At 40.7% G+C, this 25,374-nt stretch overlaps 1 protein-coding gene across 6 annotated transcripts in view; it reads left to right on the top strand.

The window, feature by feature from the left end:
- Positions 1-16,366, top strand: part of ccser1 (coiled-coil serine-rich protein 1) — a 128,714-nt gene extending 112,348 nt beyond the window's left edge. For 3 of the 6 annotated variants that reach the window (XM_031308946.2, XM_031308945.2, XM_035992137.1), the window contains exon 11: positions 14,434-16,366. In XM_031308946.2, the coding sequence (XP_031164806.1) occupies positions 14,434-15,252 (819 nt within the window). In that variant the 3' untranslated portion in view covers positions 15,253-16,366. The remainder of the gene's footprint in view (positions 1-14,433) is intronic. The other 3 variants (XM_035992141.1, XM_031308947.2, XM_031308949.2) reach the window with 3 other exon arrangements.
- The last annotated feature ends 9,008 nt before the right edge of the window (positions 16,367-25,374 follow it).

The raw sequence follows: 25,374 nt of genomic DNA, 5'->3' as shown, positions 1-25,374 counted from the left end.
CCAGTATTTCATTTGCAAGCACAGTAAAATTATTTTCAGTAACTTATTTCTCATCTAAAAATATGATGGTGTAATAATTCCTGATACAATCAATGAGTATATCAAAGTGAAAATACACAGTACTATCTTAAGGGTTTTGTATATTCATTTATCATTTATTCACCTCAGGTGGGCTCAGATAGCCAGTTCCATTTTGGATCCAAAGAAAACTGGCAACGTATACAAACGTTATAACTCAGCGCGCACAGTTGTTTACAAAACTGACTGAACCTGATGGGCTCCCTCACAAATTGTTAAAGTAAGAACTTGTGGCATTGTTGATAAGTTGAGTAAGACAATGCTCAGCCTCAGCCTACCACCATTGTTACGCCATATTAGATTCTGTGTCTTGTAGCGGTGCAACAGCAATCTCACCTTCAGCTAACATTAAGTGCATATTATTTCCACAGTGTTGTTTTTACTTTAACTTCTATTATCTTACTTCTATATTTTGGGCTTTTCCGCCTTTAATTTGACAGGACAGCTAGGTGAGAAAGGGGAGAGAGAGAAGACATACAGGAAATTGTAACAGGTTGGATTCGAACCCTGGACCTCTGAGTCAAGGCATAAACCTCTCAGTACATGTGCGCCTGCTCTACCACTGAGCCAACCCAGCCACCACTTCTACAGCTGTAACACAGCCCATCAAAGAGGAGCAAACACAGTTTCCCCTTGCAGAAAAAGGAAGATGATTCAGGACAGGGTTAATTTATGTTACAAAGCAGGGTCATTGTTTGTACTTGTACCTCAGAGATGTCTTAATTCCCCACCAAACGAACTACCTAAAAAGATTTGATAAAGGAATTTAAAGGATTCAGATTTAATAAGCGATTCTGAACTGGATTCCCTATATTTCTCTATCCAAACATCTCCTTTCCTCTAGTGGTACCTATGCAGATACTGTTTTTGCTGCCACATTTCAATGAAGGTGAAACAAATTTCATTATTGTTACAACACTGAAAGATGATATTTAAAAGGTTCAATAGCAACGTGTCTTACAAGAATGTCCCTATAACTGTTGATCTCCAAAGACCTCACTTTGACTAGTTTTCACTGAAACTATTTTTTACAAAAAGAATTGTCTCTATAAAATGTATTTATTGCCTGTACAAATATTCACTTGTCTGGAGCTAACTGACCAAGTGGGGCATGTTTGTTTTTGTGAATCAAGGTGCAGGCGCGTGCTGTCTCACAAGCCCACAATGTGAGCTCACAGGACATGCTTACTTAGCTGTGACAAACAGGTACTTGGTAATTTCATGACCAGAGGTGCAGATGCCGCAAAGGCGCAGCGGGGGCACAGATGTGAAATGGGTTAAATTAGGAAGAATTAATTGTAGGTGTGTTGTTGGCAACAGTCATAGCCAATCAAATCAGCTAATCTTAGTTTCTTTAAAAGCAGTGTGTTCCCCGTCATGGCACACTGAGAGATGCATAATGGAGAGGAGAATCCAGGCCAAGTTCACCCAAGAGGAAACCAATGTTTTGTTTTGGAGGTCACCAAAAAAAAATTAAAGAACCAGTTTGTTGCACAAACATAGGGCATACTATGAAACCATTGACTGAGGTGTTGAGGATCATATGAACAACAAAAATTAGCTTCTTAGCAAAATGTTCATCTGTATATCTTGGTGTTACATTTAGGCTGCTATTTGAAATAAAGCTCCAGTTTCATATATTTTCTCCTTGGCAACTCTTTTGTGGCAGCTCAACGTAACTTATAGCCCTCCTGTATGGTGATTTTCTGATAGCTCATAGCAAATGGAAACCAAAACGAGCCTGTTCACTTGTATGCTACATAGATGTCAAAAAAATCATAAATGCTTTTATAGGAAACAGATGTATTTCACAGACATTGGGTGCTTATGTAAACTGCTGGTAAAGCATAATAACTTCGCCATTCAGCACATCAGGAAAGAAGAATAGGGAAATGTAGGGTTTCTCTACAATCAAACACATTTTCCCATTTTTATTAATGTCACTATTTTACTCTTGACCACTAAGTGGATCCACCAGAGCAGCTGGTGTTAAATATTTTGCCAAAATGTATCGTGGGAGAACATTATCTCTCCATCTCCCTCCTTCTTCTCTCTGTCTTGTTGAGTGGAGTGTGGGTGCAGCAGGGCAGTCAGTCGTTTTCAGTGTGATGACACAGGTGGCAGCTGCAACATTATCATCAGGCCTCCCAGATATCTGAAGGGAAATCTATGTATTTATTTTTCTACTTTGCTCTTCATCCTTCATTTTTTAATTTCAGTTTTTCTTCCACACCCCCACCTTTTAGATTTCCTGTATTGTTTCAGCTCTCCTGGGCTATCACACAGAACAAGATGAGTAAATGGGAAAGCAGCTTATCAGCTGTGCCAACTGACAGGAGGGTAGTTGTGTGTGTGTGTGTGTGTGTGTGTGTGTGTGTGTGTGTGTGTGTGTGTGTGTGTGTGTGTACTTGCTGCAGTATGAGCACATCATTGCATGGGGGTGTATGAATATTTGTAATCAGTCGGTGTATGTGTGTGTGCTGCTGCGTCTGGGGGAGACTTTGACATACAGTACACAGACAGAGAAAAATACTTTTGGCTTCCATCAGCTTCATGCTCCATCAGTGCTCACCACTGTGTCACAAACCACACTGCTATTTCAAACACACACACACACACACACACACACACACACACACAAAAAAACGAAAACATCATGTATATCTAGATGTACACATCTTTGGGAATACAGTTTTCCTTCTGTGTTCTTAACCCCCCCAACAAAGCACAAGTAGACTTTATATTTCACAATTACTGTTTTCCATCAGATGGTTTATAGATTTTGACGTTTCCGACCGCACTTGAAGGCAGCTTATTTCACAGGAGAGAAAGAAAAGAGACGAGCGAGACATAGCGAGTGCTTTGTTGTTGCAGGAAACATTCAGCTATTACACAAACTCCCGGGCAGATCAGTGCTTGTGTTTCGTTTTTTACCTTCATAGTGTTTTAAAACTTTCTTCTGGCAGCGATAAAGGCAGTGATCGCCGGTTACATGATTGGCCTCCGCAGCGTGACGTTGGGTTGCGTTTCTCCAAAAGTTGAGTCAGTCTTAACTTTTAGCTGCAGGTCCGCTGCGTTTTTTTGAGTGTCCCCCCTGCGGCAACCCCCACCGCAGTCTCAACGCACTACCCCCATTCAAAATGAATGGAAAGACCTGCGTTTTTGCCGGACTGTCGGACGGCCGACGAGGGCTGTGTGAACGCAGCCTTAGACTCATATTTGTTTGACCACAACATCTTATTGTTGATCACATGAAAACTAGCAAGTAAATTGATAAGAAAACAATCCCTCTCATACAGTTGACTGGTCAGTGTTCCAGTCTGCTTTACTTACTTCTTCTCAAATATCAGCATCCCAATGAGCCTGTTGTCAGAGGCATTTTGGAAATTTGAAAGCAACTATAACTTTGAACACTTGGCCTATTTTATATAAACTATATATATATTAGTGCTGTCAATCAATTAAAAAAATGTAATCAAGTTAATCACAGTTATGGGCTGTGATTAATACGATTAATTGCAAATTTAAAATACTAAGATATTGTAAGCATGCAGTGTTGAAATAAATAAATGCATGACAAACAAATTCTTCAGTTTTATTATCTCAACCATTACTATTTATTAAACAAGTGTTCAATAACAATCTTAATTTGTTGAGGCATCCATATGAACTGCAGACATATTTAACAGTAACCAACAACTGTTACAAAGTTGCGGTCCTTGAGAATTTTCTTATGTGGAACTGGAAAGATGAGAGTGCATTTTTGGATGGTGACAGTGAGTCTAAATAAAATAACATGTTTAGATTTAGACCACAGATAACAGATGGAGAGGCATGGAATAGCCAGGGTTTAAACGTTTAGAGAAGTTACAGAGAAGTGCAATACAATGTTCAGGTATGCAAAAGTCAATGATAAATGGGCATGCAGCAGGTAATTTAGGGCTTACAGTGGAAACCTTGGGCATAGAGTGGGAGAGGACAGCTTTCTCGCCCCCGCAGCCTAGAGGGTGAGACTGGTGGAAGAAGGAGAAGCCAGCCAACAGTGGTAGCCTGATTAATGTGGAATAATCCCAGGTATACTGCCAGATCTCAGCTAAACAAGGAACGTCAAGCCAAGGGAATGTACACTGACAAGAGTCCAACTCTTGGTGTGGCCAGAGTTCCTTATTGTGAGGATAACCCTCCATAAACAATACTGTTTACACAATGTAAGGTTAAGATAGAAGTTGTAGCGTCAGTTTAGGGTATTAAGTGAACACTGGTGATATTCCTGAAATGTAGTATGAGTGGAAGGTTAGCACTGATGGAGCAGTACATTAATCTAGAGGAATAGTTGTATCTACGTTGTGAGCAGTAGTGACAGGAACATATTAGGCAGAGAGTAATGCTGAGCATAGATCACAGCTTCTTCAATAATTAGACAGCACCAGTGGGGACCATGTTGACACCTGGGGGAGCAGCCAGGTGCAGCAGTAATCAATCCAGTTACAGTTGAAGTGCACAAGGAGGGGTAGTTAGACTCATGTGCTAGTGTGGAGCTCAAATCAGGTGGAGTTTTTGTTTGCAGCATACATCCCTCTACTCTTTAACTAAAGCACTAAACCTGCGCAGGGTCACGGGGGGGTGGATTTTCTCCCAGCACACATCGGGTTAGAGCAAGGTCAGTTACACCTGATCTGGGTGCCAGTATATCACGGGGCTAACACACGTTGACAGACAAACACATTCACACCTACAGGCCATGTAGAGTTTCCAATTTCCCTGACCTGCATGTCTTTGAATAGGAAAGCAGATTAGACAGAATTGGTATGGCAGCACTCTCCTGTTTTGCATTTTGCATCTCCTTAATTGTAAATGGTTATATCAAATTGTATAACTAAACATAGATTAAGGATCCAAGAATGGATATGGGGATGTTTCTCCATTTTTGTTAATTGAATCTACTGTTGAGGTGAATATTGGATTGCAATACTAGACAGTTTTATGTTCAGGGTGACATGGATACATAGATGTCTGAAGCTTAATGGGTAATTGTTTTTTGGATAATTACGTTTTTATGACTTAAATTAGGCAATAAATCAGGCAGACAATCCCATTGAGCCAAAATGAGAAGCAGCACATGACAAGCATTTATAAACACTTTAGAAATTGAAGTTGTAAATTCAAAGATGTTGGCATACAGTACACATGCTGAGCTTTCTGGTAAGGTCCGAATAAAGGTTACATTGTGACTGATATTATAGCAGGGTTTCATTGGGAAAGCCTCTTCTTTCTTTGTATACCAATGGGACCCTTTAAAGTTGATGTTGTTGACACATTAGTTGCTCTTAGAGTAGTTCATGTACCTCCCTGCCATGTAGCTTTCCATTGAAGTGACTCCAACAGTTTCTCTTACTTACTACTTACTACTTCCATTCGACATCTGCTCTAGCTTTCTAATTATCTGTCTCTTTCATCTTTCTAACTTTGGGTCTGTGCTGTCACCTTTCACACTCACTTTGTCCCCCGTTGTTTCCCTCATCCATCTGACTATCTATCCTTTTGCTGTCTACTCCTCGTCACTTCCTTTGTTGTTTTACCTCACTGTTACCTTTGTCACCCCCTCCCTTTTATTTCTTTGACCCGCTCTCTCCTTGTTAGTTATTTGTCATTTCTCTCTCTCTTATCTCCCACTTACTTTCACCTTTTTCTTCTCTCATTTCTTCTTTTTTTCCTCTGCTACTACCCCTACTCTCCTTTATTTAACTTCACTCTCTGCCTCCCATTTCTCCCATCCTCTCTCATTTTCTTTCCTCATCTTTACTTGTTTACTCACCTTTCTTTTTTCATCCCCCTCCACTTACTTGTGGTTCTGGGCAATGTTCACCAAGCATATTGGCACAGGCTGGTGGTCGATGAGTTTTGCCATGATTACACACACGCACACACAGACACATGCGTATGTTCGTGCACACACAGACCTGTTGGGGATGGTGGTTGATGAGCAATGCCAGACCTCAGCAGCTATGCCCATCAGAGCTGCTCAAGAAAGCTCATTAGGCCTCCTGGCCACAGCATGGCACTGGCTTCAATACTTGTCAGTCTGCCTTTTTTTTTTTGGAAGTCCATGCAGGGGCCATACGCTTTCCAACATCGACAATCTTAAGTAGTGACTAGGAATCCCTGATCAGACCCGAGTTCAGCAACTCCAGTCTTAGGCGGTGATCACTTGGGCCCCTCAAAACCGAGGTGAACTGCGATGTTGCTACCGCCTCCAGCAGCTGTGATCAAGGTCTGACTGAGATGTCAGTGAGAGGCATCCTGCTGTTGCTAGGCAACATATAATTAGCTGTCAATCAGTTGTGTGCCTGCAAAACACACACAGTAACTATCAATAGCAGTCAAAAAACAAATCAAACAAATCTAAAATGTTGCTGAAACTCCAAATGCCCCACTAGTGTTCCTTTATGCTGTCTTTGATGGTATCGAGTACCTCCAGGTGGTCAGCAACAAGAGCTACTTGGCTTTTCTCCTTTGTTTTGTTGTTGACAGTTAAGTTGGCTAAAATCATTATTGGCTTAATTCTTCTTGTCCATCAGTGTCTTGGTCAATAATGTTGGCATCAATATTTCTAGTTGCTTTGAAAGGGACAATGGTGACTGGCTGCTCTAAAAGTCACTAAAAATCGTTCAGAGGACGTGGTGGACTAATTTGCATTATGATTATACACTTTTTGCCACACTGATCCGGCTCTCCCCAGGTGCTTAGCAGAGGACAGGGCTGCGCTGTGTGTATTATGTGCTTTAAATCTGAATTCTTTGGACCAGACAAGAAAGACAAAATTATGTTTTTGTGTTTCAACATCAAAACATCAATTTCTTATGAGAACAAAGCTATTGTGAGATCTGGAATATCACAGAGGCATCAAGTTAGCAGCTATGGTTAATGTGCCCCTTAAGTACCTGCAGTAACCTTTACCAGTTCAAGTAGCGTCTTCATGCCACTCCCAAGTGTGTGTTTAAACACGTGGGAGTGCATGTGATGGTTTATGTGCTTCATGTATGGTTATAAGATTTGCAACTTTTCCCCCAGGCTATTGCTGTAAATAAGTTTGTTTTCTTTTCCGAATTTCTTTGCAGTGAAATCGGCAGGAGATTACTCAGTCAAAATACATTGTAATGTATTCAGGCCTTCAGCCACATTGATATGCAAAGGGAGATGCCCTGGCTGAGGTATTGTAAGTCTAAATATTTATCGTGTTACAAACACACACACAACCCTGTTTGTACTTGTGGGTTGCAGTAGGTTAAGTGTGTTTGGCTGCAATTGCTCAATATAACATCAGCCTAATGTCGATAATTTTGCAGTAGTGCAGTGACAGGATTGAAGATTGGTTAGCATTGGGAACCGATTAGCTGTGCAGTGCATCACATTAGTGTCCTGCCTCTCAGTGTGTGCCTTTAGCAGAAAGGTCCAGGAAGTCACATCCAGCCAGCTGGTTGGCAGTTTGCTGCAGTGTGGGCTGGATTGACAGCTGGAACGACATAAGCTCAACTTTGGTCCTCTCCATCTCTCTTCATCATCTCAGCTCTAACCCCTACCCAACTGTCACCACACTCCCACTCCCCTCCCTCCCCCTCTTTCTTTCTCTCTCTCTCTCTCTCTCTCTGTATGGTCTCCAGACTGCAGTAGCGTACCATCAATTCTCCAGCTGTCAGGGTCTATTCAGCCCTTCTTGCCACTGGCATTCTTAAGCACCAAGTTACATAATGAAGAAAGAGTGAAAAAGGGACAAAAGGAAGGACAGAGTGGTGGAGAAGGTGAAAGATGAGAAAAGAAAGGAGGTCAAGGGGGTTGGGGGGGGAGTGAGAGGGAGAAAAGGGAAGGAAAGAACACTGAGACAGACGGAGAAGGGGAGTAGACTTGGTGGCTTTGTTTATGCTTGCTGGACTTCCTGGACAACACATTCAGCACATTTTGTAAAGGGTCCTGATCAGGCTGTCAGAGATAAACCTGTCTTTACTGTTAATATAGGAAACCTCCAAAGTTCAAATGCCCCCACAGATAAAAGCATTTCTCCTGTTAGAATTCAGTAAAAGTAAAAATAATATTGAATTACAAGGACTAAGCACACATCGGCAAACGGTATAAGCTTATTAAATGTACATTAAAACTAAGACAATGTCCATTTCAACAACCAGACCGTCCCCATATTTGGCAATTATTTAAAAAAATCTATGAAGTTCTTTCTTTTGTCTCATCCTTGTTTCTGTGTCCTTTCCTGCACTTCCTGCCCAGTCTAGTAATTCACTGTATTAATTCTGACCCCTAATGTTATTTTTTTTTTTTACTTGTTTTGTCCTGTCCTCTCCTGTTCTTACTTTGGTATCAGTAATCCTGATCTGTTGCAGATTTACTGGGACTGTATTTCCTGAATTTGAATGTCCTTTCTAGATAATATAAGTTAAATTTCACATAAAAATCAGAGAGACAGGTGAGGTGGAGAGTGAGACAGTGGTCAGAAAATTGGGAAAACCGTATAGGGAAATAGTGAGGAGAGGCAGGTAATAGAGGGGAGATGAAGATGGAAGACTACGACAAAGTCAAGATGGAGAGACGGAGGGGAAAGCAAGGATGCTGCTACAGGCTGTACAAGAGACTCACTTCCTATGGGGGTTGTGTATTGATGAAAACCTTCAAGTTCAAAGTAAAGGTATCTTATGGCCTTGAGGCACCAGACTCAGCCGGTAGTTTCACCCCTTGTTTGATTGTTTATTGCAGGTTTATCACAAAGTGCCTTCAGTCGATGCAGGAGACTCTGCTGTACAAACCTTGTCTGTGAATATTCAATGATACTGTCCAGGCTAGAGCTAAGGAAATGATAGTTTTTAATTTACTGTACAGCACTTGTAGCGCTTCAGAACGTTCTTTGTTTTAAGGCTTCTTCAAATGATCTTGACAGTCTACTGCCTCAGAACTTAAAAAGACTTATTTGTCTTTGGAGTCTGTGTCCTGGGTTTTGCACCTTACCAACAAATATGAATGAGACTGTCTGTTAAGATAAAGGTAGACAGGAAGAGGTGGGATGGTTTGGGCTCAAACACCACGGTTGGAAAATGTATTTGATTATAGTCTAAATAGGATTTTAGAGAACCATCTGTGTGGGTGTACTGCATTGTTATTGTATCCGAACTGAACACCCCGGTGTTTCACACTTTCAAAGAACCACAGGATTACTTTGTTCACAGAGTATGTGGGTGTCAAAGAATATAAAGAATTCACATTTACAAACTTTTACCTCTCCAATGTCACTGTGAAGAGTTGGAAACTTGGGGTCCAATGCATTTCAGCCCCATGGCCTTTATTACAATTAGGTGTGTGGGTGCAGGGATACTAAGCCATGGTGTGTGATTGATTGCAGTTACAGTAGGAGTACTCTGCTTACGTTGGGCCTGTGTTACACCTTGCTACAGTCTGTTCTGTTCTCTATAATTAGTTTGTTTTAGTTTCTTTTAGAGGAAGACAAGTGGGGGAATAAATCTGCCACCCTCTCTTATTTCCCAGTATAAAAATTACTAAGACAGGCAATAGCAAATGTTGTATAGGGATGTTTTAGGGTTTTAAGGAGCTCTTTTATGCAAACTTGTCCATTACCACATTGCTGTGTTCTTCACTGCTCAATAAAAACTAAGGTTGCAGGAGAGGGCCCCCCTTAAATCACTCTGATTTACCTAGGTCTACGGTCTACTTGTGTGTGTGTGTGTGTGTGTGTGTGTGTGTGTGTGTGTGTGTGTGTATGTGTGTATTTTTAGGACTGTGTGTGTAAAAGAGACTCCAGAGTGTTTGCACACACACAGACCGTTACGTCACAGAAGAGGAGGCAGCCTGCTTGCCGCAGAGCATGTACTTGAGAAAGGACACCTGAGTTTGTAAATCAGACCTACTCTCTTTTGCTCTGCGCCTTGCTGTCTGTTCTATTATTGTTCTCATTTTTCTTTATCTTTGTGTTTAATCACCTTCTCAACAGTTTCTCATTCTTTATCTCCTATCTTCTAATTTTTTATGTATTTGTTAAGTCTTCTCTTTCATCATAGTGCACTTGCACATACGCCGCCCCAGCTTTACCCCAGTTTTTAGTTGCGTTTGATTCATTGTATTTGATTCTTTTTTTCTTTCTTCCAAACTTGAATCAGCAATGCCCCTTTGTTACAGAGCATATGTTTCTACAACCAACTCTTTGTACTGTGTCTGGTAATTACTTCTTTCAAAGTTGTCTGCCAATTTGTATCTAACTGTTCTCGCTTTACCTTTTGTTGTTTTCTCAAATGTCTGAGGGTGGAAAAACACCACAGAATGCTTTATAAGATTAGAGATTCAGCCCTGATTAAGCCGTGTCACATAAACCTACACCACCATAGTGGATATTCAACACTGTGGCAATACCCTTGTTTTTTTTTCACAGCACCCCTATGTAGGAAATTTGGCTGGAATGGAAATTCTCACTCTTCCTAATTAGATCAAGCGATCTGCAAGAAGTCATGTAGTGTTTATCCGCCCATTAGAGCCTATTAGAAGGCAGAGATGCACTCCCCGAGCTCTTTAAGTAAGCTGTATAGACAACGACACACTGTTTGATGTTTTGGCAGAGCTCTGTGGTGTGATTTTATTTATTTTTTATTTTTTGGACATGAAAGGACATAGAGACTGAGCTTTTAAAGATTGTTTGGCTGCTAAAGCCATATCAGTGATGAAATGAGCATGTCAGGAACTGTTCCTGTGTGCTATAGGTTAGGAAATACAAGCCTCAGCGACATGCAGCACGGACAGATTAAGATTTTAACAAATGTAATGTATGTCTAGTCAGCATTTGAACTGCGGCCTGTACTACGAAGCGAGATCAACATGTCCTGGATTTCTTTCAGTTACCCGGCTTCACCTAACCTAACAACCGCGGTCCCGCATAACCTATCACGACGCTGGTTATCAACTAGTTCAATCAACCCAGGGTTTCCCAATCCAGCCTGCGTTCACATAAAAGAGGCGGTGTTTGCACAGCATGACCAAACGCAAACATCTACCAGAGCTGCATATTTTAAACAAGAAGAGCAAACTATAATTCTACATAAATATGAAGAACACAGACACGGTTTTACAGGCAAAACGCAGGAAGGAAAGCTGGCAAAAAAGCCGACGCTGTTATGCGTAAATCACAACACTTAGCTTATCAATATCCAGTGGTGTAGTCTATGTGATAGTAAGCTCCAGGATTTCCATATACTCACTTAAAAATGCCCAATGACATGTAACAACATACTTTCCATTATAGTCCTATGTTTGATATATTTTGAATTGTCATCTGTGCTTTTTTCTTCACATAGGCTCAATGGAGGTATTTCACCATAAATTGGTGCATAAAAGTATCGGAATGTAGGAAATGAAGTCGTTGATGCTTAAAACTTCCCTGGGGGAGGACACCCAGACCCCCCACTATGATATGCCCCCCTCCTCCCCCAAAGGCAGATTCTGGCCAATATACAGTACAGTACACCCACTACAATACATTAGACTAAACTGGTCACTTCCCCATCAGTCAGCCACAAGATCTGACCATATATAATTACACTTCTGCTTTCCATAAACTGTCGTTGCTTTAGGCTTTTATTTCAGTTGCAACCCCAGCAGTGGTGCGCGATCGTGAGAGAAAATAAAAAAAAAACATAAAAACATAATTGAAACCGATGTGCGCATTGGCAACACACGGCTCAAGAAGCCAACAAATATCCTATACGTAAATCCCTCCGCTAAAATCTATATCTTTCATAAAAATACCCATCAGGGAATGTTAACGAGGTTGTCGGTCTCTAAATGTTTTAACTTTTATGAGCGCACCTCTCTCTCTCTCTCCGCGAACCGAGCTCCAGCTGATCTTCTAAGAACGGTGACGCCGTTATCAGTCGAGTGTTGATTGGTCAGTAGGCGGTGCTTTTACACCGGTTGATCTCTAATCTCCAACATAACCTGCTCCCGACCAGGTTAGGTGTTCAGCATAAGTTACCACGGCGATTGAACCCGATCACAAGTGATCCACCTTCGTAGTACAGAAAACCCTGGGTTGAGCCTGAAGTTAGCTCGTTAACGCCAAATCTCGCTTCGTAGTACAGGCCTCTGGTTTACAAGATTGTGTAAGCCATAAAAGATAAAAAAAACAAACAACAAGAAATTCCCTCTACTTTATCTTTAAAGACGATAAAAGAAAATCTTTTTATTTCCTAATCATGAATATCAGTATCAACAACTGAGCAAAGCAAGGTTGAACCTGTTCACTTGTTTTTTCTACTGTTTTCAGGACCTTGTTTTCTTATCATATTCACCCCACGCTGTACTCCATACCGCAGACTAAATTAAAGCCCAGCACAGTCACAGCTAAATCCTCATAGAATCCTTTTCATACTTTAATACAAATGCGAAAAAAAGTTAAAAATAGCACAATAAGATATTAAAAGTCTGGTGGTGTTCAGGGGCTGGAAACCTTCACAACTGACAGCATTTTTCAACTGCATAGTAAAGTTAGAACTATTCTCTTTATACTGCATGAAAATGACTTTTTTATACTTTAACTGTCAGCCATCGGCGATGGACAATGCCACAGCCCATCAGCCCAACCCAACCGTCTCACTCCCTCTTCCTCTCCTTGCAGTTCTCGGACACATAGAACTGAGCATCCAGTAACTACTATTTTGCTTTTGTTATTTTATTTTTTGTTGTGATGGCAAAACGTTAACTGCGGAAACACTGAGTGTTTTTCCAATTTCAGCGTAGAGAATTGTGACGTTTATTGCAATTTCAGCAGTATCTGCTGTTGTATGGTTTGTCCAAGTTGATATGGGAAGTTGGAATTTCCGAGTTCCCAGCCAGAAATGTCAACTGGAACGCCCCCTGAGGTCAGATTTCCCACCAACCCCGACATCACTATCCTACATGGCTGCAACGCATATCGGTATGTAGGCAAGTGAAATAATTTAGATTTAGATTCGATTAAGAACCTGACTACATTTAGGTTCTATTGAGTTCTATTGACGGATCAGCAGTTAGGTATCTCTAGTACAAAACAACTAACTCCTAATTTCAGGGTTTTGTTTTATCTTTAAGTGCTTTTGACACAATTACGCATCACAGCTAACATTTCTGTGTCCAATGAGCATAATTGGTAACACACACACACAGAGCTTCTTTTTATGATCACCCCACTTTCTCTCTCCCTTCCCCTCTTTAATTTGATTTCATGTTGAAAGTATTGTGAATAGAAACAGTTTCATTGGCTTAGCATTGCCACTGTTATACTGTACTTACTCAGTAAGCTGTGTTCTGGCTAATTATATTTCTACCTCTCGCACCAAATTTCTGTCGTCAGCCTCGACACAGTAATTACGTTTACTTTTATGTTTAACTTTTTTAATTTGCATGCACAAACACGTGATCACATTCATACACATAAAGGTACACGGGGGTCTAAACAAATGCATGCCGACACCCATGTTGCATACAGTATGTGCACATATACAATAACATAGACACATGCTCATACATAAGCACAGCACAAGAAAACACACAGCTAGCTTACCTTCCCATGAGGTTCAATGTCAGATGAGATTGTGCTACTTTAGTGATCATTGCACACTTGGTCCCGGTGTGATTTTGGATTTGTGTGTGTGTGTGTGTGTGTGTGTGTGTATATATATATATATATATATATATGAGGGAGAGAGAAAGAGAAAAGGGGGACAGTGATGAGATATGTTGCATAAGGGGTGCAGTGGAGTGTGAAAGAGAACAGGTGGCTCCCGTTTCTGCCATCAAGCTTTATGTGCCATCTTTCCCGTGTGTGTGTGTGTGTGTGTGTGTGTGTGTGTGTGTGTGTGCGCGTGCGTGCGTGCGTGTGTGTGTGTGAGAGAGAGAGGGAGAGAGTGAGAGAGTGAGATCCCATTGCTTTGTGGGTGGGGATTTGTGCATAGTACCTTGAGTGCACATCTCCGTACATGCATGCTACGTCGTCCTGTTTCCGTATGGGTGTGTATTTCTCTGCATGTGTGTGTCTGTTCTTTAGTGAGCAGGGTTCCGGTTGGTTTAGAAACAATTAGAACAAGCTGCAGGAGCCCAGTGAGATCATTCTCCAAATGTCACCCAATTAACAATCTATATTGAACACTCAAGTGCTCTCTCTCATGCTGCCTGTCTTCCTGTTTGTCTCTCTTTCTCTCCCTCTTGTTCTTTTCCCCTTGTTTAGTGAACAACTCCACATCACACACTCACTCAGAAAGCAGAGTAAATGGTAAAGTTTCTTTAACGTGTTTTTTTTTCTGTCTTCCTCTTTCTCAGACCAGTCATCCAGGCCGGTGGTCAGGACTAGGCAGCAGCAGCAGCAGCAGCAGCCTGTCTTCAAGGGACCGAAGGGTAGTGCGGGGTCTGGGGGCAGCACTCGGAGGGGACCTCTGTAACCAGCACCTCCCCCACCACTGTCCACTTCTGCACGGCCGCCCTCCTGCTTCTGAACGACACACTGCCAGGGAGGAGCGCTACTGCCAGGGGGTCTTGGCACAGTCCACAGCCCGTAGCCCTGCTCTAAATCTGGGTTCAGGCTCCTCCAACTTGTCCTGTGCCACTTCTGCAGTGTCAGCCCAAGCCTCACTTGCCACTCCAGCCCAGCTTCAAGTTTCACAGCCGGGCCTTAGTCCAAATCAATGCCCAGGCTCTGGTTCAGCATCTGCTAATCACACCGCAATTCCATCTCTGTCCTCCCGGCAGCCAGAGGGGGTGTCCTCCTCTTCTGAGTCCTTAACTCCAGGAGGAGGAGGTGGAGTGAGTCTGTCAGGTGGGGCAAGGAGAGGAGGAGGAGAGCACCCTACCCCAAGCCATATCCCTCGAGCAGTCGGGGCCAGCGCCTCCTCAAGTCTCCACAGTCTTGCAAGCAGAGGGAGTCCCTCCCCAAGTATCTCATCGTCCATCCAAGCCTCACCTCCACCTCCTCCTTTTCCAGCCTCATCTTCCTCCTCCTCCTCCTCCTCCACGTTTACAGGTCGTTTAGGACAACCACCTCGAGGCCCTCTGTCTCTGCATAGCTACAGTCGTAAAAATGTCTTCCTCCAACATTCCCTACAGACTGCCGAACTGCAAGCTCTGACGCAGAGAGACAGTTGAGGGCACACAAACATTTACACCATTCATATTGACTTGAGCGACTCTATGTGTGACCTCATAGAAAAACTGCTGCTCCTTTGATTCAAATTGCTTGTGATCCATTGTCCCAATTCCCCCTGAATTAATAACCACACGCGCTAACAATCACCCTTGCCCCTCTTTACAATCCAGACCAACCCTTTGCTGACATTTTGTTCTAAGATTTGCTCGCCTAAACACACTCATATGCAAGGCTGTGAGTATGAAAAAGGCACTCACCCGTCTATCAGAACTCCCACGTTTTGTCATGCTGACAGTTTAGATGTGCTTACGCCCACAGACACACAAAGTGCATAGAGACACAACCTGATATCCATACACACATACACAGATCTAGTCACACACACTTAGATACTCACACAGAGACTTCATCTGTGATATCTCAGCCTCACAATCTGCACAAATAACAGGGCGTTAACCTAAACACAGTGATGAGATATGTATTTGTGTTGTTAAAGATTTTTTATCTATGTATTTGACCATTTTTAAAAGTTAAACCATATGCTGCTTAATGAACTATGGGACTGACCATAATCTGAGCTGGTAAGGATATATTCTCACATTGCCAAATCCTACATCAGATCAACTCCTCATTCCTTGAGGTCTGCTGACAGAAGTCCAGATGAAAAGACAAATGTTTAAATGAACATCCACATCCACAACCCTTTTACTGCATGCTTTTTAAAATTTAAAGAGAATACAGGTGAGCATTTTGTACTGCAACAAAAGCGGGATCTTGGTGACTTTCAGAGTCTTTTAATAACGTTTCAGTATCAACTCTCACCTCAGTGTTTCAAGAAGAGAATTAAACATACCAAAACCTCTAAGACATGAGCCTGTTGAGTGTTTTGAGTGGCTTAATACTGGACCACTGTTTTATAGTAATACAATATTGCAATATTAGCCACATTATATACAAGAGTCCATGTGTATCATGCAATGTTAGATTAGTACAGTACAGAAATGAAGAGTTTCATTCTAAAATTAGATATCTGCCATTTGAATAATTTGGCAATTATAATGACAAAATTACACTTAAGTAACTAGCTCTACTAAACCTTCAGCTAAAAAAAATCAAAACACATCAGATAATAAGATCGTGCAGAACAAGATTTAAGATTTGGCACAACCAGCATTATGTATTTTTTTCCAAAATGGGAGAAAAAAAAAAAGGTATAAGGTTTTGGAATGAAGCCCTTCAAATCTTCTTTAGAGCTGGGTATTGAACAGGGATACATACTAGTGCTTTGCTAAATGACAAAATCAATATCCATTTTAAGGATTCAAAAGGAAACATGTTTAAAATGATGGCATTCCAGTTAGCTGACACAGTTTTACTGAGGCATCAATTGAGTAAAGTCTGATTCTGTCTAGGGAAGCATGTGATAGAACAAATACTGTACAGAAAGTTGTTTACTTGATCAAATAATGAAAAGAAAGAAACAGAAAATATTTTCTATTTGGAAAAGCATTAGCACTGAGTTTTGCACTGATACCCAGTCCTTGTAGCCTAGCCTTCTTTTATCCCTATAATCTCCGATGTGTCGTTATCTTTTGAAAAACGGACTGAACAAGATGGCATTTGGTATAATAAGGCTAGCAGTTATGTTGTTTTTGGACAGTAGGACTCATACCTTTTGAGATTTACATATATTGTAACTGCCATGATCTGCTGAGTTGTATAACATTTTTCACACTTTTGGGACAAAACTTGGTAACAATTTGATAAGTGAGAAACCCCCCCCACCTTTTTTAGATCTGTTAACAACTGGACTGCATAACAATCTCTTCAATCTGCACTGTTGAATGTATTTACCTGTTGAACTGAATAGACTGTGGAACAGCCCTTTTTTCCCACATAGCCTTTGGGGTAAACATAATGTCAACCATGAGGTGGGAGCCTGCGCTGCTGCTAAGTACAGGCCAGAAGTTCAACGCTCCCAGCATCTATAGAAAATGTTAGATTTTGGAGAAGTTGTTGACCTTGTTTGTCTTTAAACAGCACCTGGCTGTGGTGGTGGTGTTGTCATGGACAACTCATGAGGCAAGGACCTGGTAGAGGTGAAGAATAGACTGAAGGAAGACAGTTCTGATCCCACTGGTGGAAAATACAATTCTCCCTCCGGTCTGCTTTACTTGCACACTATTTCCTCTTTCTTATCCCCCTTTTTTCCTCTGTTATTTTTTCCTGTTTCTTATCTTTCTGTCCTTATTTCTTTCTTCAACCTTTTTTCTGCTTTTTTCCATCTATCCAGTACCTATTCCCGATCTCTCCCTATACCTTTCCCTACCTCTATTCCCCAGGAACCCACTTTACTGCATGCAAACTCAATAGCTCTTTTTGTTTCTGTCCTCTGTTTCAATCAGTTATCTTCCTTCCCCCACTATCATATCCCAGGTCTCGCCTTCCCTCCATCTCTCTCCCCTGCTTAGCGTACTAACCCAGAGCTTGTATTGTTCATACAGTGTATCTATAACAGACTCGGTTGCAGTGGCTCTCAGTCCTGGGCATTGAGGCCTGATTTTCATTCCAGCTTTCTAATCAGGGAATCATTTTACACCTGGTGAATGCAATTAACTACCTAGTAGACGGCCAACAGTAATGTGGCTCCAGAGGATCTGGACTGAGAACCGCAGCTGTAATATGAACTAAACATTCCCTGCTTGGTTTGTTTATATGTGAAGGGTGACAATGCTGTGTCGTTGGCTGACCTCTTAAGTCATACTATTTACATCCCTTGTCAATGCACGCATCATACTATGTGAAATGTCATAAGGGAGTTTTTGGCTCTGTTTGCACTGCCTACTCAGATTTTAATTTGGCAACTGTTTAAAATTGGGAAACCACAAAGATAGGTTGCTGGTTATGAGACATATCATGAAAGGAAAAAAGCCACATCTGAGATGGCGGTTCAACTGTGTCACTGATATCTTATAAAGACATTTATGCCTGTGTAATTGTAAGAATGAACTGATACTGAATTTCACTGCTGGGAAACAAGGGTCTGCAATCATGAAGTGGGCACACCTCACAAACCTCAATTCTTCATTTAACTTAGCAGCATGTTGTGCATTTAAGACACTACATTTTCTTTGTTGGGAAGTTATTTATTGTTTTCTGCCTTATTTATATTTATTGCTATAGAATCAGTTTCCTAAAAGCATCTTGGCACTAACAAATTAATAAAGTGGTCATGAAATTATGTTATTATAATTTTAATAAATCACATATATACTGTCCTAGCTTTTTAATGTGCTTACTCTAATTATTATTTTCTTTGCGAATTGCTGTAATAATGAAATTGAGCTGTATAATTGTACATAAATTATTTTAACTGTTGATGTTCACTGTTCATGAACACGAACACTTTGTGCTCATGTAAATGGCACTTAAGAATAGGGTTCACATACATCGTACTTGGCACATAACAGATTAAAACACAACAAAAAAGTGATTTTTTTTGTTGACAAATGTCAAATACCACTGGAGGTCTGAGCTATTACCAAATCGTTTCAGGCTCTAGTTACACATCAGAAAACAAATCTGACAAACATAATAAATTCAGAGTTAAACTTAGGCCCCATGATACATTTTTCATGTAAAGGCCAGGTGACTCACTCATAGGTATACTGGGTCGCTGATTTAACTTTTCCCCTCTTTGAAATCCAGCCTTTGCACTATGACTATTTCTGCTTGAGGTGACTTTGAAAGACATGATTTTGCAATCTTTTGCCTAACTGTGCCAGAAAAGTGGATAGTGATCTATTTAAGCTGCTTTTTCAGTTCAGGATGAAGTCTGTGTCTAAGTAACTGTTGGGTAGACTCACACTGTGAGCCTTTGACTTATAGCCCATAAATTCATTAGGGATAATCCTTCTATACCGTACATGGAGGACAACAAAAAAACTTTCTTCATAGAGTCGTTTTTCACTTTACATGGTCCTTCTGAACTTTTTTTTTTTTTTTTTTTTTTAAAGGTTATTTTTTGGGCTTTTCTGACTTTAATCGATAGGACAGCTAGGTGAGAAAGGGGAGAGAGAGGGGGAAGACATGCAGGAAATCATCACAGGTCGGACTCAAACCCTGGACCTCTGCGTCGAGGCATAAGCCTCTCAGTCTATTTGCTCTGTTTGATGGGCTTATCTAAGTTCAGAAACCCTTGCAGTGTGTGTTTACCCAAAGTATTTCTCTTCAGTTTTTGCCCAACATAGTTTTTTTGTCACTCAGTTTGTTCACATAAGATTTATTTTATCAAAAGATTTCTGTCCACTGTCTCCTTGTTGTTAATATTTAATACAAATAAAATTGATGAAAACATTTAGTGGAGATTATTGATTGTCCATCACTAATGCCATGCTTTTTGGATGCATTGAAGCAATGAGAATGAATCATGGATTCTGCCACCACCTAAAAAGAGCAGTGGAATATTAAAGCAGTGAATCTATGGGACTGAGGCTCCATCTCTCACGCTGTGTAGATTTCACAAATCTCTAAAGAAAAGAATGAATAAAATCAAAGAGTGAAAGTAGAACATACAACAATGCAATGTATAAAGAATCTTAGGGGCCATCAATCTAAAAGCGTGGACTGAGAAAAACTTTACCAGCTGTAACATTTGAGTGGACTTTAAAAGGTTGTGCACGGCAGTGGGTGCAGACAGATGTAATTTTACCTCATTTGACATTAGCCTCCAACCTATTTGAGTGAGTTTTCATTTGGCAGTGACCATAAAGTATGGAAGTGTTTAGAAAATCAATTACATTAGAATGAGTTTTCGTGCATGCATGTGTGTGTGGGATGTAGGCGTTGACTGTTTACCCCTTAGGGAGGACCTGTGCATGCTTCTCATTGGACTCACTCAATTAGCGTTGGTGAAGTTGTGACTGGCTGACTAGCACAAACACACTGGGTTAGAAGACAGCAGTTTTGAGACTATGTTGCTGTAATTTATATGACAGGGTCAGCACATTAGTAAACACACTGCTGATTAACAGCTTTGAAGTCCATAGATCAAGAAACAGCATGTGTATTTTTGCTGTTGATGAAGGATCCACAGTTGGCTGTAAATTAGTTGGTGTTTGATATGTAGTCCAAAAAGTCTAGTGCAAAAACAATTCCTTGATTTGTTAAGCAGCAGAAAATGAATATTATTGATAACTGTTTAAGTCATGTAGCAAGCAAAAATGGCACACATGCCAGTTCCAGGCTGTCAAATCCTAGGATTTTCGGCTTTTTGCTATTTTATGTCAATAGGCCTATTTGGGTTTTTGGATTGATGCTCAGACAAAACACACAACTTCAAGGCCTTACTTTGTATTCTGCTTAATCATGATAGGTAGCTATTAGCTGGCGCACGAAAACTCCTCTTTTTGATGTTATGCCACAGGAGAACCTGAGGTGGCAGGATGCTGGTACCACCCTAATTTACTAAATGAACATCATGTTTTATTGAAGTCTTGAAGAAGACTTGCAACTAGCAATTGAGACCATAAACCCATTATGAAAAAGTTTACTGAGGTAATAAATCAAGTGGGAAGTAGGGCCATTTCCACATAGACTTTACTATGGAATCAGACTTCTTTTTGCAACCAGTAGAGTCGCCCCTGCTGCAAATTAGATACAATGCAGGTTTAAAGCACTTCAGTACAATAAAAAAATAAAAAAATAAATAAAAAAGTTGATGGATGGAAAAATTAAAAAAATTAAAATAGAAAAAGGTTTAAGGCACTTCCGCATTGGCTTCACTTTTCAGACCCGGAAGCTGAGTAATGGTCGCGGGTTCTGCGCCTATTCAAAACAAGCAGCGAAATTGCACTTCTTATTTGCCCTTCTTGTCATTGATAGGCCTCCCTAGGGGTGGAACAAGCATTAAAGTATTCACCATAGACTGTAAAAATATTGACAGTGGATTAGGGGCGTTTCTACATCCATATATAGCAAAATGTGGGAGTGGAAATTGGACGTGCACATGCGCAGCCTGACACGCGTGACCTGAAGTAACGTTAAATGCGTAGTATCTGGCTTGCCCCAGGTGTTTTGGCATCTCGTGATTAGTAGCTAACTTCGTCTTCGTGCCACAAACGTCAGGACTCTGGAACAACTTTGAAAGGAAGCCAACGTTACCGCACTTTTACCTTCAGACTAATTGAACCATATCTACATTTAGCAGCTTGATTCAAATGTGCAACAGGTAACGTTAGAGTTAGTACGTTTTCTACTGTTGCTGTAAGTCAGCTTCCATGTTTTTGTGAAGCTAACTAACGTTACTTCGCCAGCAGCAACATAAGGTGCATTTAAGGAAAGTACGTGAAACCCAACTGCAGCTAGCATCTGTTTGGAGGCCTAGCTAACGTTAGCTACTACCATTACTTAGAGCTTGGACCTGTAGCTAACGTTACCCGGGTAGGAAAAGAGGACTAGCTATGTATACAGGATTGAGTTGAGTTGGACACCTGGCCTAAATACAAGCGGAGTCTTCTGTGCTAAAGAACCTCAAGTCCGGCGGGAAACTGCAGGCACTTTGCCACCATGAAAGACCTTCCCATACCGGGGTAAGTGAGGCAAGCACACCCCTGCCTTTAACTAAACTTTCTTTGTGGCTTTCTTGAAGGCTAAATGGCCATCCTTAGATGTCAGTATGAATATAACGTTATTTTACAACTGTTTATGTGGTTATATTGCTCGAAATGGGTACAGTGTTTTCCTGAATGACATTCATTTGGTCACCCCTGACAAAATCTCATTCCAAGGTTTTTTGAAAAGTTGGCAGGTATGGAATGTAGCTAGCTGTTTGTAATTATTACCTTATAGTTGGCTACAGACGTTTACTGAAGTTTGTGCGGTAGCTGTCCACAAAACAGACACTCACGCCATGGACAGGGTCTGTGTCAGACGGAACATTTCCTATTTTCATAAATCAGTTGTCAAGTCACTAGTCTCGCATTGCCAGACATATCTCCACAATGCTGTGGAGTAAGGCCTGGACCGATTCCACTGTAGATATTTTGGCTTGTCATTGCAGGAAAAGCACAGGCCGTTGATTAATAAAGTGATGGCTCCATTAGTGAGGGAGCATGCACAAGGCTGGAGCTTAAACACCCACAGTAACTCCAGCAGAGCTGTCATTTATGGTATTAATTAGCGTTTATCATAAGTCAAATTGTCTGCTGCGGTTGTTTGTACAGTGACGTTAGCCTGTGCAGATTTGTGGTGGTTGCTTGTTTGAATTCTTTGCTTTTTTGTGCTGTAGTATGAATGATGAGCTTTACTAGGTCACTTAATGAATGAATAGATAAGGAATTCTGTATGTAGGCCTCTTATTTAGATAAGGGTAAGTCATGCACTTGATACATATATTGCAGGCTATGGTTGATTAAATGTAAAGTGCCAATGATATAGGGCTGGGCAATATATCATGTCAATATCGTGATATGAGACTAGATATCTTAGATTTTGGATATCACAATAAAGCACAAGTGTTGTCTTTTCCTAGTTTAAAAGGCTGCATTAAGGTAAAGTGATGACATTTTCTGAACGTACCCAACTAGCTAGTTGTAGATGTTTTATTTGCCTTTACTCACTTAGTCATTATATCCACTTTACTAATCTCATTGTGTAAATATTTTGTGAAAGCACCAATAGTTGACCCTGCAATATCGATATTGAGGTATTTGATCAACAATATTCTGATATTTGATTTTCTCCATCTTGCCCAACCCTACAATGAGTGTAAAGAGATATATGTAAATCATATTTGTCATTTGTTTAATTTTGATTTGAACATAGTTTTTTTGTCTAAACATTATCCTGCGTTTGGAAAACAAAACGTGTGTGTAACAAAACTTTAACTTTAATTTAAAATGTAGACACATTTCAAAGAAATATTTTTTTAGAGGACCTCTGTATTTCCCATGCCCCACCTCTGCTAATCTGTCTGAAGGATATCAACTAATTTTACTGTAGTCTCCAGTCCTCCATTAGATAGATAGATAGATAGATAGATAGATAGATAGATAGATAGATAGATAGATAGATAGATAGATATATATATACATAAATACATATACATATATATATACATAAACATACATATACTATATACTATATATACGTACATATACATACATACACACACACACACACACACACACCATTGTATTCATATAATACTATCATGCATGTTGCAAAATGTTAGGGCTGGGACGGTTACTGTCTGAGCTTGACACCGTCATCACCGCAACAAAACATTGGCCTGCACATGTGTGCACATCGTGTCTAATGACATAGATTCATTGATTCTAATGACATGGATTGTGTCTGATGACATTGTGTGCCTGATGTGTACATTTGCGAATGTAGCGTTATCAGCGAAAATGGCCAACCTGCAGAAAGCGCACGCTGTGATACTTCAGTTTACGTCGTATTTACCAAACCTGCAGTTCATCGGGTAATCGCCGCCTTTCTCCGCCCACTGTACCGTAAATTGCGCTGTAGCAAAGTGTTAAGTACTTGTGCTATGATACGGCTGAGTGCAGACTGCGATATTCCCACTGCTGATGCTGTGACTTTTTCAAAATATTGCGATTGCGATTATTTTTTTAAGCTCTTTGTCTTCTGTATTATTCAACAAAGTCAAGCAATAAATCATTGTATAGTATGAACAACACAATATTAGATTAAATAAACTGTTCTTTCCTGGAGGCCAGGCCTGTATGTGATGATGAAATTAGATGATGCATGAATTTATGAGTGACTATATGAATATGAAATATTTTATTTAACTACTTCAGTCACAGTAGCATATTGAGCACTGACCAAGCCTGGTATAAACATTCATATGAAAATCAGAAACAAATCACACAAACTAAAGTGCCGATTACAGAAATATAAAAACAAATATGTGGCTTTACCACACTTAGTAGTATTTAGATTATTTAATTATTTACTGTAATAAACATATGTAAACATGTGGATTGCACTTTTTAAACACTGTCTTTGAACTTTACCAGACAGTTAAATAAGTAAAAATAATAGTATATACAACGGTGTATTTATTTTCTTTTTTTTACAGCGCACACAGAGGAGCTGCCTCCAGTCCCTCCCTCCCCTCATGAAGTTGCGTGCCGTTTGCATGACAGCGTCAGTGTTGCACTGCGACAGAGAGGCTATTGTTATGTTAGTAGTAGCATGCTGCTGCTGGTCTTGTCGTGGGATTAACTGTACTAATAAAACCGTTGAAACAACGCAGCCACGCTGCTGTGAAAGGTCCCTGAATGTCATTTCAGTCTGGTTGTTACCCCTCCCAGTGGCAGTCTCCTCCGCTCCATATCTTTATAACGGAGCTAGCTAACTGGAGCTAACCGCTAATCGTTGCTAACCAAGCCTTCAGTTCTGCGTGCCTGTATCCATTAACTGCGTTTATGGACTTGAGCCCGAATAAAACCCTTCATTTTATTAAAATGGCTATAAAAGTTTTAAACTACAACTCAGTTGTTTGAATGACAGAAATCTGCTCAAGCTACGGCGTAGCGTTAGCATGCTAAATTGATGCTTTCTCTGCAGAGTGCAGACTGATTTGCTCTCGCGAGTCACGTGACCAAATAGCAGCCTTTGCGTTTAGGAAATCGCGTTTTAACATATTGCGATATTATTGCAAATGCGATTAATCGTTCAGCCCTAGCGAGGAGTTTACAACTGCTGGAATGGAATGTGAACACTGAGTCGGAGATTCAGTGTCATCTTTGATTTCTTCCAGAAGCTGTAATATTGCATGGCTGCTTAATCTGTAACGCTTTATGATTTCGTGTTCACTCAACTGAAAAAGTGTGATCCTTGTGGCAAAAATCTTTTCAGCTTGTCTCCTTGGCCTATGTGTTCGTCTTGCTCAGATTACTGCTGCCATTTCACCAGGAAGCCTATGCGAGGATACCCGCATCCAGGTTTACACCTGCTTTTAAGAGGGGGAGAATTTTCACTGCAAAATAGAGGCGCGCTTTCACGGGCGGTTTTTGTACGTACTACGGAATACATAATTATGCGCACTTTACCCTTCCCCTCCCATTGCAATTTGCCATTTTCAGTTC

This window comes from Sander lucioperca, chromosome 2 (assembly GCF_008315115.2).
Source record: "Sander lucioperca isolate FBNREF2018 chromosome 2, SLUC_FBN_1.2, whole genome shotgun sequence".
NCBI classification, from domain to species: domain Eukaryota; kingdom Metazoa; phylum Chordata; class Actinopteri; order Perciformes; family Percidae; genus Sander; species Sander lucioperca.
This window is presented reverse-complemented; position numbering and strand designations above follow the sequence as displayed.